The sequence below is a fragment of the Acanthaster planci genome, linkage group LG03 (genome assembly GCF_054643075.1).
Source record: "Acanthaster planci isolate LZ-2023a linkage group LG03, COTS_SCS, whole genome shotgun sequence".
Lineage (NCBI taxonomy): Eukaryota > Metazoa > Echinodermata > Asteroidea > Valvatida > Acanthasteridae > Acanthaster > Acanthaster planci.
Genome location: NC_141779.1, coordinates 5,712,532 through 5,732,764, shown reverse-complemented (window position 1 = coordinate 5,732,764; position 20,233 = coordinate 5,712,532). Strand labels below are relative to the sequence as shown.

Genomic DNA, 20,233 nt, shown 5'->3' with positions numbered 1-20,233 from the left:
TAAGTATTGTGCATGTTCCTGATGTCATGAATGCCCTTTGCAAGAGAACTTTGGACTTTCACAGGATTGTTTATCTTGTGTTTGTAGGGGGAGGAAAGTAAGACACTTGGTAAAAAATCTGTAACGGATTTATTTTGTTATCAACACCTTAAGTATCAATTTACTTTTATTTAAAGTAAAACAGACAAAGTTGTGATAAATGAAGAATGTTCAAGGTTTTCACACGTTAATCTGAAAAATAAAATTGTTGACAGATGCATACATAGCTTTCATAACTTGAAGTATGCTACAGAATGGTTTTCAAATCAAGAAATGTCCTCCATTTCAATTTTAACTAGTCTGTTATGGGAAAGTGTCAGATTTCAACAAATCCCATCACACATGTTCACTAACACACATGATGTTTCAGAGGGTGACAGAATTTATGGGTGAAAATGGGAATGTGTATATCAAATTCTAAACTCTGCTTCAGGGGCAACTGAAAGTGGCCTAGATCTTTTTTTCCACTTTTCAAAAATAACGGTTGAGGTAGGACAGGCATTCCGCTGTCCCTTTCGGATCATTTGATAAATGAATCAAACAGTTCAATACTGTGCACATTTACAAATCCATTTTCTTTAATCAGCAAAATCAGTAAGACATTCTATCACAGCTAGAAAGGTAGATTATACAAAATGCACAGGAATCCTTCAAAATACACACCCAATTTAAATATCTGTGCACTTGGACAAGACAGAAAGAAAAGTAATAACTACCATCCTTTTTTGTAAATAATGAGCGCATCAGAGCTTGTGAAGATGTTTTATGTTCATTTAAAACTAGCCTTTAATCAAGGCATGCTGCGGCAAAATGGGTAGTCGCTCAAGAGCGAGGAGCTGGAGGAGACTAGTTTAAGCACCAAACCAACGCACGAAGAAAGACTACATGATGAACTGCACGTACGCCCGAAATTAACCATGCATGCGCATGCAGTAGCCGAGCTGAGTGTCGTGGACTGTGCACGCTGCCGCAATGTGTGTGCGGGTCGTTGTGTAGTCTTTCTTTGTGCATTGATTTGGTGCTTATACTAGTCTCCTCCAGCTCCTCGCTCTTGAGCGACTTTCCATTTTGCCATGGGTGCCTTGATCAAAGGCTAATTTAAAACAATGTGGTGAATTTTTTACTAGTCAGGAACCTTTTGTTCAATGCTGAAGTTTGTAGGTAAGTGATTAAGGATTTCCATGTGTTTTGCATATATTTTCCATTTCATTCATTGAGAATTTAATTTATGATTCTTAGACGGACCAGTTAAGTTCAGAGGATCACACATCTCTCAAAAGAAGAAAACAGTCTGACTGCAAAACGTTTCAATGCATATTAAAATGCAGGCAATTACGATTATTTGTAAAAATACTGACTGAGGTCAATTCAGGGAACTGTAAGAAGGGAAAACAAGTCGCATGTGACTTTTGGGTTCAGAGAAAAGAAAAACAATCAGATTGAATAAACTAAGGGGACGCATTAAAAAACAGAAATACAAGATTATACAGCCTTGATAACCTCATCACATACAATATACATGTAGAGTAAGCAGCCAGAAATGGGTTAAGTAAATGACAAGTGGTCTACCAACTAATTTTGATCGACTGTGAAGAGTTACTGAACAGTGTCTACTACATGTACTGTATTCTACCGCTACTCCTTGTGAGACTCACTGGATGTCTCTGATTGGTTTATCAGGATACAAGCATTGCTGATAGGTTGGTGTTGCTGGACAAAGCAATGTTCAAACTCGTCTCCTCTCGTCTGTACCACAAATAATATTAATGTCAGTTCTGTTCCAACGAACAAACGGCCAAAGAAACACAGGAGCATACAACCTCCCCAGCACAAAAAAATAAGCAAACGGGAACCCAATTAAGAGCAAAAATACTCGTATGCATGTATAACATCATTGAAATTCTACAAGACTGACAAAATCAGTGTGCAGGTGTTCCAATTAATGAATGTCTATGATAGTGTAGATTCACAACTTGAATACAGAGGGCGCTGTCTTCAATTGCTCCAATTGGTAGCTCTAACTGTGACCCCCTTGACTACTTTACAACAATGATGTAAATCACGTAAGTGGATTAACGTATCGGTACCCTGGTTATTGTAGAGTAATGCAGCTTTCATCTTTCTTCGTTGATTATTATTCATGTCAAGTGGAAAAAAGTCATGACGAATGAAGATTTTTTTGTAAGTAAAAGCTAGTCTGAGGTCATAAATTTTTCAATGACACATCCGTATAAATAGTGAAACCTTTCAGTGATAAACTGATTCCCCCATTCTGCGACCGTTATTTTATCTGTTGAATTTTTCGTTCACTGCACGAATGTTTCACAACCATCATTCGTTACCTACGCTTCAACAAATTGTGGCAAGACATTTCCTGCAAAATCTAAATAAATCCCTGCCTGATGAATGCCTGCATGCTATGTTAATTCAGAAAGCTCGTGTCCATGGAATGGAGCATGCTATTTAAGGTGGAAAAAACTTTTTCCACTTTAGCTGTGCTGTGCGTCAGGACAAATAACACGACATGTTTGATGATCCAGATTTATCAATTAAATGTACTGGAGAGGGCAGGGGAAAAAAATACAGACCGAATTATTTACAGTTGCTGCTGTTGTATAAAACAAAATCTTGTCAACCAACCTGACAAAATGAGTCAAAAGTTCCAAATTCATCTTGGAGTTCAAGGCCTTCAAGAGAATCTAACAAAATGAAAATCATCAGGAACTGTCCACTGTTTCACCCACATAATGTCCACTGCTTCAGGGAGCTACTGAGTATTACAACAAAGCAAATGAGTTATGGTAGTATTCTCCAATCCAATTAAACCCGACTGAAAATAAAAGCCCTTAGGACTCATTTTGTGGGACTGGGCCGTACTTGTCTTGATACAAGAGAACACCTGTTCTTTGGAGGGGAGATAAGATACTGGTATGTTAATTACAGAACTACAAAATGTGCTGCTGTGTATTGGACAGGTAGTTACGAGGTAGAATTTTTACCAGAGACAATTTACTACAACATCATTCAAACACAGTATCCTTTAACACCTACTCATCTAAGGAATTATGCAACCCATGTATCTGACACCGTATCAAAGCTATGTGTGTGTAACCTTGACGTTTGGATGTTCTTGCATTTAATCCAACAATTTGGATTTCATTTGCAAGTTGGATCACTGTCTAAATGAGACTATCTGGATGTCACGTATCAGTTTGGATGTTCCAAAAATATTAATATACACATATATATATAAATAGTCAATGCAATCTACATACTTTGTTTTGCTTGAGTATGCAACTTTCCTTACAGGCTTCCACATCAGAGAACTGGGACTTAATTCAACATTGCTCATATTTTTAGACAATTCTTATAAAGGCAATTCTAAATTGTTTCTGGTAAACATTAATTTCAAAACACCGTGCTTTACAGCCTTGCATTGCGGGTTTTCACAGGTTCACAAAGTGGGTGCCCAAACATTGGCCTATGACTGCCAAATTCACATTTTGATAATTATGACACCAATGATATTGGGTAGATCATCCTGGTATTCTCATGCCCACAAAAATCCAACACCTGAATTAGTTTTATTTCCGTGGATCACGGATGCAAGCCTACTTTAATTTTTTTCGCCCATACTTTTCTTGGAGATGTTGCTTTAAATCTAGTAATAGAGGGCCTGCACGGAGCACCCTCCAAGAGGACATGTTTTGTTATTTAGATTTAATGACAGTGAACACACAACAGGTTTACTTGAGCCTATCCTAGAGGAAGAAAGAAATGCCCTCTAACGTGAAGTCATAAGCAGGGGGTCTATAGTTCCTTTTTGTCCCACTGCCTTTAAAACACCTGAAATAGATACTGGAAGATTTGGGATCCTTAAAATTTCAGTATGACAATCAAAAAGGTGCTGTCTTGACATGTTGTCAGGTTTGCAAACATGGCCCACTGCCAACTGCCTGAGGGCAGTATTTTACCATTCCTACAAAAAGTGAAGCACTGTATTGCATGTGCAACTTACGAATGAAGTCAATGTTGTCGATGAGAACTTTACTGCCAAATATTGCACTGGTTTACAGGGATGTACAAAGCTACAGAACATGGAGACTAGGCAGTAAATGCACTAAACTCAAGTTTTTCGGCCAGAAGTGTTTAAACAGTACTGTACAGTACTTTTCTCCATACAACCTAAATTTCACTCGACCGTGTTAGTCATCAGTCTTAAATTGATCTTGTAATCTTATCACTGTACATATGCCATTCAGTGTTCATGTTTTCTACAATCCTGGACCAAATTGTTGGGACACGTGTCAATAGCCATACCCTTTGAAGGACCCCACTCCCCTGGTCAATGCTGTCTCAAGCTGGAGTACAGATTGTGCACTGAGATGCAACATTGAGAGGGGGCCGGGGGTGGGGGCGGCAAACGAGATTTGGCCAGGATTGTAGCTTTGTTCACATCGAACAGTTTGATATTTGGCAGTAAGATTGGTACTCTGAAAGCTCTTGACTGCAACACTTGATTATGTACATGCTGATGTGTGGACCCCATTCTGCAGTGCTTTCTCATATGCTTCCCTTTTGAGTTACATGAAAGTAACTTGAGATGTCCTTCAACCATCTTATCCAGGTGCCTCTGTGGAATTATACTTTCAGTATCTGGCAAATTACTGTCACATGTTGCATTCACTTGTTAATCTATGCACAGGTTCTATTGCAGACTGTCAGTCAAGACAGCCATGAACCCGATTCTGGGTACCAGACTCCCCCCCCCCCCCCGGTCACACACATGCATGTGCATAATCACTGTTGCTGTAGGGAAACAACCCAATGTACAGTAGACAACACAGGGTGCATTCTTGATGTTGAAAAATCGACTCGTGTGCTGTTTGGGAAACTTGTTCCGAGTTGAAAATTGTAGGCATGTGGAAAAACTATGCATGAACTTTTTAATGCTCTAGGCGAGTAGTTCTGCACCAACTATGAAATACAATGATACTAGAAGAATATGCTGACGTGTACAGCAGTGCATTTTCATGACCCATTTATAACGCCAATGCAATCATAAGGAACATGTTAAAAGTGGCCAACTAAAATGCAGAGCCAGAAACAGTTACATCAGCAGAGAAATACAAAGCACACAGTAGCAGACACCATTATTGACAAACGTCATTTTTTTTCTTCCTATGTTCTAGAGGATAGTAGGCCCTACTCATTTTGGTTCACTGCATGTGACACCACATTGGGGGACACATGATTTGCTTATTTTGGCGAGGACAAAATAGTTGCCTGCTTATTTTCTGCCACTTGAACTGGGGAGAAACAACTCCAACCTGTGGTTCTCTTCTGGTCAGAACAATGACGCCGCAAAAAATGCAATTTTGTGACAAATACGTACGCTGCAAATTCACAAAAGTTGAACGCGCTTTAACTCAAGTGAATACTGTGGTCACGGCTAATGTTTTATGAAATCACACTTGCTTCAATTTTGCTTTGGCCTGCAATATGAAGCGGGCCTAAAATTACCAAAATGCCCAACCAGTGATTGAACCTGTACAGAGGAACTAAGGCGACCAATTACTTGTACGTGGGCAGCTTTTAGGCATGCAATGGCGGGCTCGATCACACACCTAAAATCAGAAGAACTGTCGGTTTAGGCAAAAACGGGTCAAAATGTACAATCTGGAGTCTAGACTAGAAATTAAGGTGTGAGATGAGGCAGTAAGAGTTTATACCTTAGCCAAACTGGAAACCTCCTGGGAAACCGCCGCCATAGAAACCGCTGTCCCGATGACCGCCGCCACCCCCTCCGTGCCCAAACGAGAAGCCACCAGGGTGGCCAAAGAAACTGGTGAAGATCTGGGATGGGTCAAAACCTGAACACAAGATCAAAAAGAGCACACTTGGATTTACTTTCCAATTGGTGTGGTCCAAATAAACAGAGTCTTGATTTGGAATGTGCTTCATTACTGTACACTCTTCAAAGACTGATTTATTGGGATTCTTAAAAAATTGCAGAAATATATACACACTTTGTATAAAAGTTGTTTATTTACAATAAAACAAGTTGTGTTAAGGTTCCCCTGCAGATCTTCAGCAGTTGTCTGGTTTGATCTTAAAATAGGCACATATATCGAAAGATAGGCAGTCTAGCTATATCTACTTCATTCCTTTCATTTCTACAGTTTGAACTCGAGCACAGAATGGGTTTGCAGGAAGGAGGACGGGAAGACTGAATTTTTATGTCCACAAATTTCTGGCAGACTGGCGAGACCTCCGGTCCACTTCATCCGTGTTTTTTTAGTATGGCAGTGTTCCGTAATTTGTCCCCCTGAGTTAAATTGGAATGTCTGTTGTTGTAAGTCTTGGGTCACACCCAGAAGGAGAATTCCGGGTCGCACTCGGTGAACAAACTGCTGAAGATGTCCGTAGGATCAAAGTCTGGGAATAAGGACACGGGGTAAGGGTTTGATAGAACTGCACAAATTGAAAAACGCTCTCTTGCATACCTATCCCCCAACGGCCACTTCTACCAAATGTTGACAGAAAAGGGTATGTTCCATGATATTTTACATCTAAATACTGGGCGTTGATCTGCTGTGTATAATGCCCTCTCATGCAGTTCAACAATGCAGCATGAAAACAGTCCCTGAAGAACTCTCTGAGTTCGATATTTGTTTCCAGAAGAACTCAGTTAATTGCAACTGGGTAGATGGGTCTTAAATAAAGGCAGCACTGAATTCAGGAAAGTTAGTTTACTTCCCCAACATTTCCAGCTTTGGCCTCTTTTTGCCAGTGGGATTTATTCCATTATGGAACTGTGCCATGGCAACATTAATTTCATCTCTTGCCTCAACGCACCTCTGATGTTACCAAGGGCAACCAGGTATAAATTTCTCAGTCGTTCTTTTCTTTCCAGACTATTTATTTTCAACAGTTTTTTTTTAGTTTTCAAACTTGGATGTGGAGGACACAGTTGTAACACTGTGTAGGAACTTCCCTTTTCGTTTCTGGAATTTCCGATAAAACAAGGAGCTAAGCCCACCTTCTATTAACACGAACATGCTGGTCAAGCTGCTAGATTAAGTACTGGCATTATACAACAACCCAACTTACGATTTGCATCTCATCAGAACAACAGGTGCGCCTTTTCCACAGAAAAGTCTGTACAGTTCTCCCTTTGAATGTTATCTCGTTGGTTTTAATTGCAAAGTGAATATTATTCCAGAATTCAGGAACAATGGAGGAACTGGCTTCACTACTCACTGACACCATTCAGCACTGACAGGTAACTCAGGGAGTGAGCTTATGTAACTCAGTCTAAGGTTACTGGAACGTCTTGACTGATTTGTGGGGACCTTCTAGTGCCCTCACACTGTTTTTGATCCTCACACTGAATATCCCACAATACGTCTATGAGACAAGTTTGGGGGTGACATTTTGTCAAGCGCATTTGGACAAAGTTGAGGGGAATTTGGGAGAAGTGGAGGCAAAAGAATGGGACCTGAGCAAGAGCAAAGAGCCATTCACTACATGTAGGAGAACCTCCCACAAACCATCAGCAAGGAACTCACCTCCAAATCCTTCCAGATCGTCTAAGTCCTGGCCGCTATCATACCTCATCTTCTTCTTGGAATCAGACAGCACGTTGTAAGCCTCCCCAACTTCCTTGAACTTAACCTCCTCGGCTTTCTGCACCTCCTCTGTCTTGTTGGAATGACGATCTGGAAGCACAAGACACACACATACACACCATCATTTTAACCAATCTGTGAGGGAGGATATGTAAATGCAATCTGACATTCTGCATGCAAGAACATGGATGGCTGGTAGATTAAGCCTCATGCATGCCACGAGCCGCTGTATGATTACGCTAGAAAAATATGTTGGGGCATACAGGAGTGGATTTTTGCCAACACACATTTACATGAACTGGAACTTGGCCAGTGTACGCAACCAGCTGCTATGGAAAATATCGCTCTCTGGCGGTGCCCTAGAGAGTTTCAAAATGTGAGTTTGCAGTACAAAGTATTGTACAAATAGTGTGAATGACCCCGACGAGACAGACAATTGGCTGCCTTTTCATTGCAATTGCCTCCTTGGTATGGTTTGCTTCCTGAACTGGCTAAACTCTGATGCTATGCACAAACCAATAGGCAAACACTGTGGTTATGGTTCGGGGGTGTAGTTGCATAGAGCACCCATACCAGGATGGTGTAGTAAGGCATGCTTCTTGTAGGCCTTCTTAATCTCAACTTCGGTAGCATTCTTGCTGATGTTTAGAATCTTGTAGTAGTCTTTCCTCTTGCTCTTTTTGAGCTCCAGATTGGCCTCTTGAAGAAGGGCCTTGTTTTCTGAAGAAAAAAAAGTTAACCCCAAAGTACGAAGTGAGGTTATTAAGTCTTCTCCTTATTACAATTAATTGAAGCATGTGGCAATGTGATTTGTTTACTGTTCTTTATTAACTACGTGGTTGCTTCAAACCTCATTGTTAATTTGGACAATAAAGTCAAAACAGCACAATTTTTCTCACTTCCCAAGACTTTAGTACATCCACCATCTTCCGACTTTTTTATTTCAGTCTTGTCTGACGATTCTCTTATTTTTTGTTTTTGAAATATGAATGCTTTTATTCAAGGCTAAATCCCACCCAGAATCACAACTTAACTCCTTCTCACAAGCTCAAAGTATTTGGTAAACCTTTAAAAGGAACTAACATAAAAATTTAGCTTCAATAAACTGCACAAACATTTTGAAAACAGTAATAATTATAATTGTCACCAGATGCGGAATTCAAACCATTTCTTGATATTAATAATGTTGCCAGCATTGGGGAAGTAACCCTTGTAACAAGTAAGGCAACCAGTGGGTCAAGACCCCAATCGTGACCAAATCCCACAACTTGTGTCTTGTGGCTCCCTTTTTCAGTAATTTTGTTTTGTTATCAGAAGAAAGACATATTACTCAATGTGGTATCCTGATTAAAAAAGAACAAATGTAGGTGACTAAATATTGCACTCCTAGTGATGACCACGATGCGAGATTCATAATAACACCTTGAACTACAAAGTGGCTCTGGCGATTTGTGACTTGTTTTCTTCGGGTGGGTCACATTTGTGAATTAACATCTTGGATTACCGATGTCTTGGCTAAGCCAAAATGGCCATGTATGGGCTGAGGGATAGCCCAACTTCCTATGCACACTAACTGCCACAGTTTTCAGTTGGGTCCATCACACGCTCTTGCAAGTCTGTAACAAGACACCAAGTCTTAACCGTATGCTGCCGGGTTTAATGTGAAGTTGCATGACTTGTTCCCGGGGGATTTTCAAGATTTCAGGTTTTCAAAATTGTTTAAAAATTCATAACTTCATTTACTGGACGTTTACACCTACACAGATGACTGTCTGGTGGCTACTCTAATCTGACAGGCATCTATTGACGCCCAAGTATTTCAGTCAGGCCTGCTGCCTTGTAAAAAGAGCCCAGACTGTGCGGTGTTACATAATTTTCTTTTGTTCCTGAAACTGACCCAGTGCACTGCTGGCGTCTTTTCAATAAGGGCCAGGCCAGATTAGCGTGCAAAAGTATTGTACCATTCATCCCTGGAGCGCTGGTGGTAATCCGCTCGAGCTGAATGCCACAGTCATTCAAAACAATGATGGATTTCCTCCGCTATTGACAACCGAAAAATGTTGGCAATGCCCAGCAGCTCGGTCTTTTGTTCCTAGTACGGTCTTTTGTTATGAGGCCAAGCTCCTTTGTCCGATTTCAGGCACCCCAGCTTTGTGTAAATAGCCAACGTCTCTGGTACCGGGCACCCTGGCAGGAAGTGTTTAAACCAACACACACGCTATTCAGATTAACTGTGACAAAAGCATTCCTTCCAGCAGTCACTTTGTTACACTGATTTCATGAAAAGACTTGTGACAGGGCATGTTAGAGGACTTGTGATGGACTTGACGATTACGCTGCTCACGGCACTGCCATACATGCAGACATGAGTGAATGAACTCACCTCTACTTCTATCCATTTGACACACCTTCTCATAGTCTCGCACTGCTTCCTCGTATTGCTCTGTTTCCATGTAGCTAAAACAGAAATCATCTTAATGGTCAAACATCTCTCCATGATAACCTCAACCTTCAACAACGTAATTAAGAAATAAAAAACTAAAACATAATTAAGAGATGAAAAACCTAATAGCGACATTTTTGGTTGTGAAAATGAAAGTAGATCTTCAGTGAATTCTTGTAGCGAAGATCCTACAGAGAAGTGGCCATTACAGCCTAACACATCAACACAACTTACATTACAATAAAATAGACAACATTTACAAATTTCAACACACAAAAAGTTCTGTTCCTTTTTGATATACTCCTAATACGAACCCTAACACATTCCTAATAAGAGTAAGCAATGTTCTCAGCATGTACGTGTACTGTTCGATTTTTCCAAAAAGGAGCAGCCTGTTTTCCCCACAGGAACAGGACGAATTCCACTTGAAGTGTCTCAAGCACGCGAAAGAGACTCTCGTCAGCTTCAGGCTAGTGACCATGTTCTCTGGGTAGAGATCAGGTTAGGTAATGTGTCCCATGACCGTAATATACAGTACTCACCATTTTGCCCTTCTCATAAATGCTTTGAGATAATCAGGATCCAACTCCAGAGCTTTGTTGCAATCTAGGATTCCTTGGTCTGGTTTGTTCAACTATGGAAAATGATCAAGGGGGAAAGGAAGGAATATTCTTCATAATGAACAAATTTACAACAGTAAAAACGTGTACCCACGTGGATGAGATTCTCTTGACAATATGAATAACTTTTAGAACACAGGTTTGAAACAATACAAAATTGCATCAGGTTTACCTTTCAACTAAACCATCTTAATGCTGACCTACACCAGCCTGACCTCTTGACTACACTAACATTGACCTTTGAACTCTACAAATCTGACCCTTCACCTGTTTGACCAGTTTGACCTCTAATCCACACGCACCTGTACTCCCAAATACATTAACTTCCCCTCTAAACTTCATTTCACCATTGTGACCAATTCATTATTGACACCAGCTTCAAAAGTCAATGAATCAATAGGCTAAATAAATCTGACCTTCAACCAACTGACCTCTGACCTCACCCACCTGACTTCTGAGCATGATTAGAGACCTTTCGTTTCCTATATCACATGTGCAGATTTTGACATTTTGTGGTTTGCCAAGAGTAGGAAACCGAACAATTCAAAAGGTGATAAAAAACCGTGTGTAAATAAACACTAGATAATACATACTCCTACTAAACATCGACTGAAAATGCCACCTGTTTTCTTACTGACAAAACAAAATGTGTATTTGGGGCAAAAGCTGTGAGCCAAGGGTGAATTTTCTGCAAACACTGGCCGCCTACACAAATGGTGGTCAATGTTTGTCAACACAATGTCTATAAATCATTTTTACCTTTGAGCATACAGTTGCTCTGTTGCAGTAAAGCTTTGCATTAGTGTTAACATTGAGAGGGTCCACTTGAAGTGCCTCAGTGTACAAGCCGTACGCTTCTCGGTAGTTGCCACGCTTAAACATTTCGTTGCCTTCTTCTTTTTTGGATTTTAATAATTTACATTTCTGTGAGACAGAAAAAGAAGCAAATGTTAAACCATGTATTAAAAAAAATTGTTATGTAATATGTAAATTCATATGAAATAAAACATAACATGAAACACAATCAACTGTTTATAAAAACGGATAACCTTGTTTTCTCTTAACTAGAGACAGTGCTGTAGTCGAAACCACTTAAGACATTCACAAGACCACACAAGACCAGCACAAGATCAACACAAGACCTCTAGTCCAAATTCAAGTCACAAGCTATTCAAATGAACTGCAACAAAAGCATTAATTGTCACTGGTCTTGTGTCTAGTCTTGTGATGGTCTCTACCACAACACTGATCACAGATACAAAATGTAGAACCTGGAACTTCTAGAAGTTGGTTTCAGATTTATTTTGAATTCAGTTTTATTTGAAAAATGTGACTGCTTCAGAAGGCCTTCGTCCTGCAAATCCAACAAAATAACAAACAGCACATTCTTTTGCAAACTTTGGACTCATTCAAATTCAGTGTTTACTCTGCAATCTGCCAAATTATAACAGTGAGTATTCCAAAGGTGCATTCTTTGTTATTAACCCCAACCTAATCAAATCCTCCAACCTCTTCCAGCTTTTGGAGGAATTTGATGCACTGGGGCTGTATAGCAATAATGTGCGGCTGACTTTGAAGGATGCATTGTGTCAAGGTCTTGGGCTGGATCCCGTGATGGTTACAGTCAGCCAGGCATAAACGCAGACCTAGGCTGGAGTGGTTACCCGTCCTAGGAATTCATTCGAGAAATAATGGATGATTTCGAAGGACTGAGGCCAAATTTAATCTTTACTCGAAGGCAGTTTGCAGATTTCATAGGCTTGAAAATGCATCCTAGCGAAACAGCCTTGAAAACTAGGTTAAAATTCATCTGTTTAAACCCTAACAAACTCAGCTTTGTAATACTGAGCAAAGGGAGAGCACACTGGCTATTACTTTACATAAGGCTCTAGATTTGAAAAAAATTAATGAATAAAAGCAGACCAAGTCTTGGATAATACGGGCATTTAAGTAGTTAGGATTGGAAAGAGTTTCTGTGTGTAAAAACTGCCTATGTACATTTGTACAGTGTGTCCCCCCAAAATGTCTGATCTGATCACCAGCCTAGTAATGAAATCTATCACTAAACCTAATTGAAATAGCAAAAACAATGCATTTCACATTTTACAATTCAATTTTAAAGGATACCGTGACAGCACTACACACTGAAAACATGTCCCCTTTGTTTTTGAACTTCTTTCTCCTGAAAGTGGTACAAACTCAATTTTTAGAGATAGTGTTTTCTGGAGCATATATCTGAATTGCCATATGCAAACAAAATGCCTCAAGTCACAAGTGCCCTCTTAAAAACCATGTACATTATCAATACTGCCGGTGGACATTTTTGACTTCCAATGCACAGTATTTGCTTGTGCCGATTTTGGGGACACACAGAGTTTCTTCCATTGTATTCATAGTTCTTCCATTTTCACTTACCTTAAAAGCTATTCTAGCGGGGGAATGATCGGGGGCAAGTTTGAGGGTTTGTTGGAAATGTTGGATGGCCTTGTCCATGTTGTCTTGGTAGTACAGACACAGTCCCCTCACATATATGGCATCGGCGTTCCGTGGCTCTCGCATCAAGACAGCACTAGGGGATAGATTGGGAATGTTGAGACATGGGTTGGGTAATGACCTGGCAATGGGCACTTGAGCTGGAAATGGTTCAGACTAGCAGCCTTGCTGATCCTGGATACATTTCTGGACAATGTGCAAAACTTGTGTGGATTTTCTTTCTAAGGCAAACGACCTGCTTCAAGAAAAGCCATCAAAGACACTGGAATGACATTTCGGCTGCATCGGCGATAACGAGTGACCGCTTAATCTGGATTAATCTGGAAAGCACCTTTCAAGCTTGTTTCAGTTTGGCAAAGTTGGGGAGATCTTGCGAACCCAGAATCAGGAACTGTAAGGAAAACTAGGACTTAAACGTAACCTCGGCTTTTCTAAAAGTGATTTTCTCACAATGACCAGCACTGACATCAAAATTCACATAGCTGGTGCATATGCTGCCCTTCGTCATACACGTAGAAGAAATATGCACCTCATCTGTATGATTTTTTGGGCTTTATTTTCCTGTTTTTTAAACACAGTTCCATAGAACTTGTCTCACAGGTAGAGCATTTTTAACAGACGCTTACTTGATGGCTTGGGATGCCTCTGTTATCCTTCTCATCTTGGCCAAGGCTTCTGCCCTTTTCACTTTGAATTTGGTGCAAGCTGGCGAGTGGTCTATGGCTCGGTCCATATTATACACAACCTGCCACAAAATATCAGATTAAACACAGAAACAAATATTTTCTTTTCTTTTTGACGATCCATCTTTGTTCAATTCAAAAAGGCCACCGAGAGATGATGCTGACATGCTGAACTTCTGGAAATTACCCCTAAAAAATGAGAATTTCTTACACAGAAAACATCAGGTCATTAAAATGTATTTTGTGACAGTGCGCTGCATGGTTATTACAATCCTGCACAAACTCAGATTAATTCTGTATAAAATTTTCAATTATTTCTCTCCAATTATTGATTCAGCCAGAAGTACATATACCTTAATATCCTCTCAAAAGTAAACCTCTTCTGTTTAAGGAAACTCTGTTTTGTCAAATGCTCTACAACAAACCAGTACTTCCTTCTTTTTGCCAGAACTTTTGATGGATTTACTAACAAAACTTCACAGCTACTTAATAATTGGTACAGATTAACGCTTTCTTTGGGAATTGTTACTGTTGTGGTTTTTCTGTAACTTTATGGCATACCTTGCGAAAATCTCCCGCCTCAAATGCTTTGTGGCCATCTTGGTCGTGATGTTGGACCAGCTTAGCGGCCCTCAACTATGAGGGAAAAAAAAGCAACAAGTAAAACATGACTACAACTTTGGTGATCTTGATGTCGCAGCAAAAGTGAACTTGGCGAGGCCAAAATTTTGGAGACTTTTATCCTGCTGGGAATCTCCCGAGGCCTAAGCAAATCCGCATGGAACAAGTAAAGAAAGAAAAGTGACATTGCCATGAACTGTACCTCTGACTGAGCTTGCTTATTTTGTGGCTCAAAGTCTGCCACCTGGTTGAGTGAGCGAATAGCAGCGTCTGCTGATCCTAATGCTAAGTGGCATTTAGCTTCTCGCAAATAACCCTGGAATGAAAAAAAAAGAAGAGCACTCATTTTTTAAACAAATTGTTGACGTAATAAACTTAGACTCCTTGTGAGAGGTTTAATTTTTGGATGAACAAGCCTAACTTTTGAACAAAAAGGCTAAGGTTTATCGGCAGGCTGTTAAAATCAAGCAAATGCCACAGATGCTGATTACCGGGAGTTGATTTGTGCAACAGTAAGATATTCCTCACTGTAACTTCACCACTGCAACTGTGATAAGCTGTACTAGTAACGATTTATAACAGTGCATTTTCTGCCTTTACAATCCATATCATTCACAACTGACTAAATTAGATCTCACAAATTCCACCATGATTCAGCCATCTTTTAAGTTTTCAAAGGTGGGGCACAATGATTTATGGCAACCAAATATGTTTGAAAAACGGTATAACAAACATATTACAATTTCATTTGGGTGGATAATTCGTGTTTGCTCCCCTCGGATTTAGAAAATGACAAACTAGTTTCCCCTCGAGAATTAGTCCGTCAACTTCCAACACCTTGGCTATCAAACTGCCCTCAAACCATGTGATATTTGTATACTGAGTAGACTGTGTTGCTTTATCTCACCTTGACTAGCGTGTTGTCTAATGTCAGGGCTCGTTGGACATCTTCAAGTCCTTGTTGGTATTTATCTTGCATGATGAACGCAGCTGCCCTATTGTTATAGTAACTGGCACAGTCTGGACATATGTCTGGTGAAAGGAAAGAGGAAGTGGCATCTTGTAAAAATCAAGACCCTGTGAATTACTGACTTTGATAGTCCAAAATCGACCACTTTGCAGGAAACCGATGGCACATTCTTTGCCGGCAACAAGGCCTATTTACGAAGATAGTAACTGGGTTCTATCTTCCTCACTCCTGCAAAACTCTCCAGAATCATGTGGAATTTGAAGAATCTGGGGTTAACATTGCTCAAAAAATCCAATTCAAACCAACTTGCCTAAATTCAAGGGACAAATGATATTGGGAACAAGAGATGGTGTGTTTTTACACAGCAATGATGTCCATTTGGTAGGGAAACACTGCATGCATGCGCAGGTTCATGCAAGCCTGGCAAATGATTGCTGTGGGAATGTACAGTGTTTGAGTGTGCACCAGGCACATGCACAACTTCTGATTAAAAAAGAGCTCCACCAGCAAGTCCCTTCTTTGCTGATGGTGGGCTATTTGTAATCAGAGCAGATACCAAAGACAATTAGCTATCAAAGACCCGATGGTTTCTGGGTCACCTAACGACAATAATCAGCCAGCTCACCCGGGAACTACAAATCACACTACGTTATGAAAGAATGTATCTGTTAAGATCATGTTTTGAAAGTCTGTTCCTTGGACGGCAACATGCAATATGACAGAAGGGAATGTGTTCTGATTGACAGTGTCAATCTCAATATAAAATTTAAAAAACCTTGAGGTTTTATGGATTCTAGTAGATTTCAGGAATGTTCACACTTTGCTGCCCTCACCTACGAAGGTAAGTGTAAATCACAGCACATGTCCATGATTTTGCAAATGCTATGTTCACAATGTAATAGACATCTTACCCTTGAAGACGTTTACTGATTTCAGTATTTTTTAGTCTACTGTTGGGCATCTGAATGGAGAATACCCAAAAGGTTTTACAGTAGTAATGTTTGAGACAACTGTAATCCAGTAAAACACGGCTTTACATATCCATGGACAAAAGGGACCTTTTTCAGTGGATTATAGAACCTTGTCGTGCTTGCCACAGTTAAGATTGATGGTATCTGATAAATTGCTAAGGTAGTTTATCAAAAGAAAACCTCCAGGTTCAAATATGCCTGGAGAGAGTCACTGTAGTTTGCTCATAAGCATAGAACACAGCCAACACATTGTGACCAGGTTTAAAAGCACACACTGAACAGCTCAGGTAAAGTTGACGTATATCTGTGAAGCAACTAACCGATTGCTTCTGTGTAGAGTCGGATGGCTGCCTCATAGTCTCCATTCTTGTAACTGGTGTTGCCTTCGTTCTTCTTTGCTTCAGCAATGCTGAAATGCAAAAAAAGGACAGTACATGTACTTTAAGATGGTGGTTGGAGGGGTACATGCAGCTATGTCATAGGTCACTGCTTTCTTGACACAGTGAGAGGACACTGGTAATTCCAAAAATCAAGTCAGTGTAGGATAACGGTGTCAGGAGCTTAATACACTCCGTTTGACTTCATTTTTCTAAAAATGGAAGAGGAAAGTTCCAAGACCCTAAAACTTACATAAACCATCTACATGTAACTGGCATATCTGAGACGGCAACTTGTTATGCTCAACAAGGCTACACTGTCAAGGACATTTTGTACATGTATGTTAACAAAACTTTGTTTATGCAGACAGCCTACATGTATATCTTATGATATGGCTGGTCATAACAACGATCATGAATGATGCTAAGGAATGAGGCAGCAGCTCCACAATCTGATCAGGTACCGGATATGGGTAATGAATTATGCGAGGTCTCTCTGCCTAATGAATTAAGGAGTGACACTGAATACTGTACTACAACAGGCCTAAGCCCAGGCCTGTGCCATGTATGCAGTGGTCTACAATATTACTTTGCATCAAGAGGATTCACGCCCACAGACTTTATTTTTTACCAATTTATTTCTGTTCATCTGACGGCACATTTAGCACCAAATACAGGATTAAGTGACAATTGAAGAAATGTTCATTCTTTGCGGTGGGAGGAAAACCTTGGTTAAATATTCCAAATATCCAGGGAATCAGGTACATGTAGGGACTGAAAACCCAATCCACATGTTGCCCTACACGTAGGTGGGATTCGAACCCGGGCTGCAGATGTGGAAGGGGAGAAAACGCCAACCTGTCTCCCCACCTGGTCACAAGCAAGAGAGGCGTCTGAATACTTCCTTCTCAGGCATGCCATGACTCAAGGAATTTTAAGTTTAACCGAATGAAAAAAATGAGTAAGAGAATAGCCAGTTTTGACACCAGTAAGATTGTAATATAGGCCCATTAAGTTGGGTGTAATCAGCCAGTATGCGTAATCACCCGATCTTTGCACAATCAGTTGATCTTACTGCATGATTTGTTGATTCCGCCATCAACTAATTGCCTTTTCTCCGCATCTTAATTCTTTCTGCGCAAGATTGTTTCAAAAAGGGAAGTTTTATGTAAGTTTGAGATTAAATGCAGGATTGACCAAATCACGTAGAAAGATCAGGCAATTGTGCAGATCGGCTGAACATGCCCAACATCTGTACCCGGTTTTACTGAACTTGACCATTTACCAACTCGACTCGGGAAAACTTGACCATTGAGACAACTCAACCATTTACTAAGTTGTCTGATAAGACCGTGCCGGGAGTGAACAAGACAGGGTGCAGGGCAATAAACACAAACTGTATGTGTTTGGACAAAATTGTGTGTATCTTGTCACAATGTGACTCGACTCGCAGGGCATGACGTGTGCAGGGACCCGGTGATGTGGCATGCACAGGGACCCGTGGGTGGCGCACAGGCCGCCCCAACCCTCATGGTGCGAGGCTGCGATGGCAATCGGCATGTACGGTGGCATGCCGCACCATCCACGGAGCATGGGTACGCAAGTCGCACTGATGAACAGTTGCTACTGTGTTAGTTTGCCAGTTTTCGAGACGGTACATCTCTCAATCCTTCTACTCTTTTTAATTTGGAGAAAAGGGGTGGGTGAAGTGACTGTAAAGCACTTGCACACTCATTACGAGCCAACTTGTCTCAATCAATGACTTGTACAAGTGGTTGAGTAGATTGTCCATTTGAGGCACAGATGTTCGAGTTGTCCCACTGGTCGAGTTGTCCCACCGATTGAATTGTCTAAACGGTCGAGTTGATTTGCTAGATGGTCGACGAGCCCCGTACCTTTACAACGCAATAGGATCCTACTTCCTGTGTTTCTAGGTCTATGGTAGGGACATGAATAAATGAGCGAGGGCGCTTTTTATTTGGAAACTCATTTTCTTAAATGGGCAACTGTGATTAAAATTTGGCTTTTTATGCACGCTGTATAGTTCCTCTATTTAATTTCCTATTTCAAAATTTTTGAAATTTAAAGTAACGCTAGCATTTGATTCACAAATAAGAAAAAAGATTTTACAAAAACATAAATCTTAAGCTTTTCAGTTAAAATCCACACTTATTTTTGTGTACAAAATCAGTTCGCTCTGCATTACACGACATGCACAAAAACATCTCAAAACATCCACACTTAAAATTGACTTTTCTTTGCTTTGCAGAGTACGATGGAATCCAAATTAATATCAAAATATTTCTTAGGACATCTTCTTCAAGATAACATCCAAAATAAAACAGAAAAATATGCAAAATCTCATTAGCCTCTCTATTGCATAGGTGTCCTTAGTCCATGCTCTGTCTATGGTCATGCATGTCAGGGTAGTCTGAACGTGAAATTAACGTTAGACAACGTGTGTTTCACACAACCTTCACCAGAAGACGACCAGATGTTAATACAATAAATTTCGATACATTCCGGTTCAACTGATTTCATGTGAATTATTCTCCATCGTGAATATAAAGCCTTAAGTTCCGTAACAATAAAAACCTTACTCTTCATTAGTTTCCATGTGATTTTCGGTGGAGTTTTCCATGTTTTCCGTGTCACGTTTGGCAATGCGTGCCACCTACACGATGGATACCCTTCGTCACTCTGTGGGTTATACTACTATGTACAGAGGGATGTTTGGAATTGATTTTAAGAAAATATTTGACTTCTGTGACATTTTCAGTCGTGTTTCAACGTACAAAGTAATTTTTTAGACTAAAAACAGTATTTATGTAAATAACAATAAATTGTATACACACTTTTTTACAAGTGCCATCGATTTTGAAATTAAATGAAACCCCTATACCTAAATTCAACTTAGCCTACTTCTAGAAATTTCGGTTATCGTATAATAAAAATGTCGGGAAAAGGTTACAAAATCCGGAATGGATGAATTTCACCACAACAACTGCTGCAGTTGAAATATTCTAAAGTAGTTTTAAGACATAACGCCTATTTCTATAGCTATATAGCCAGTAAAATTTTGACGAACTGCAGGGAACATGATATGATCATTTCTCGGTTTCAATTCACCGGAAGTGCGATTGGCCCACCAGAAGTTAAGGAAGAACTCAGTTAATGAAAAAAGTATTGTATGTTTTTCCTCTATCCATACCATGATGCATTGTAACTGTTGAATGATGCCCCGTGTATGCACTTGGAATGATAAAACTTTTCTGATTCCACTCGAATAATTACTAGTATAGGGCTACATGTAGTTTGATCCATGGAGATACATATGACTATGAGGTAAGGAAACTGTCCCTGCTCTATAGTATTTTCTTCATGC

At 40.1% G+C, this 20,233-nt stretch overlaps 1 protein-coding gene across 2 annotated transcripts; it reads right to left on the bottom strand.

The window, feature by feature from the left end:
- Positions 1-595: 595 nt before the first annotated feature.
- On the bottom strand, positions 596-19,570 carry dnajc7 (DnaJ heat shock protein family (Hsp40) member C7). 2 transcript variants are annotated; one of them, XM_022247860.2, is made up of 13 exons: positions 19,449-19,570; positions 16,792-16,880; positions 15,438-15,562; positions 14,733-14,846; positions 14,471-14,545; positions 13,853-13,971; positions 13,149-13,302; positions 11,493-11,657; positions 10,656-10,747; positions 10,054-10,127; positions 8,244-8,390; positions 7,611-7,760; positions 596-5,912 (listed from the first exon to the last, which is right to left on the bottom strand). In XM_022247860.2, the coding sequence occupies exons 1-13, from the start codon at positions 19,487-19,489 to the stop codon at positions 5,773-5,775; spliced, it is 1,485 nt and encodes a 494-aa protein (XP_022103552.2). In that variant the 5' UTR covers positions 19,490-19,570; the 3' UTR covers positions 596-5,772. The 2 variants fall into 2 exon arrangements, with proteins under 2 accessions (XP_022103552.2, XP_022103561.2); XM_022247869.2 differs by lacking the exon at positions 596-5,912 and adding an exon at positions 5,942-6,477.
- Positions 19,571-20,233: the final 663 nt, after the last annotated feature.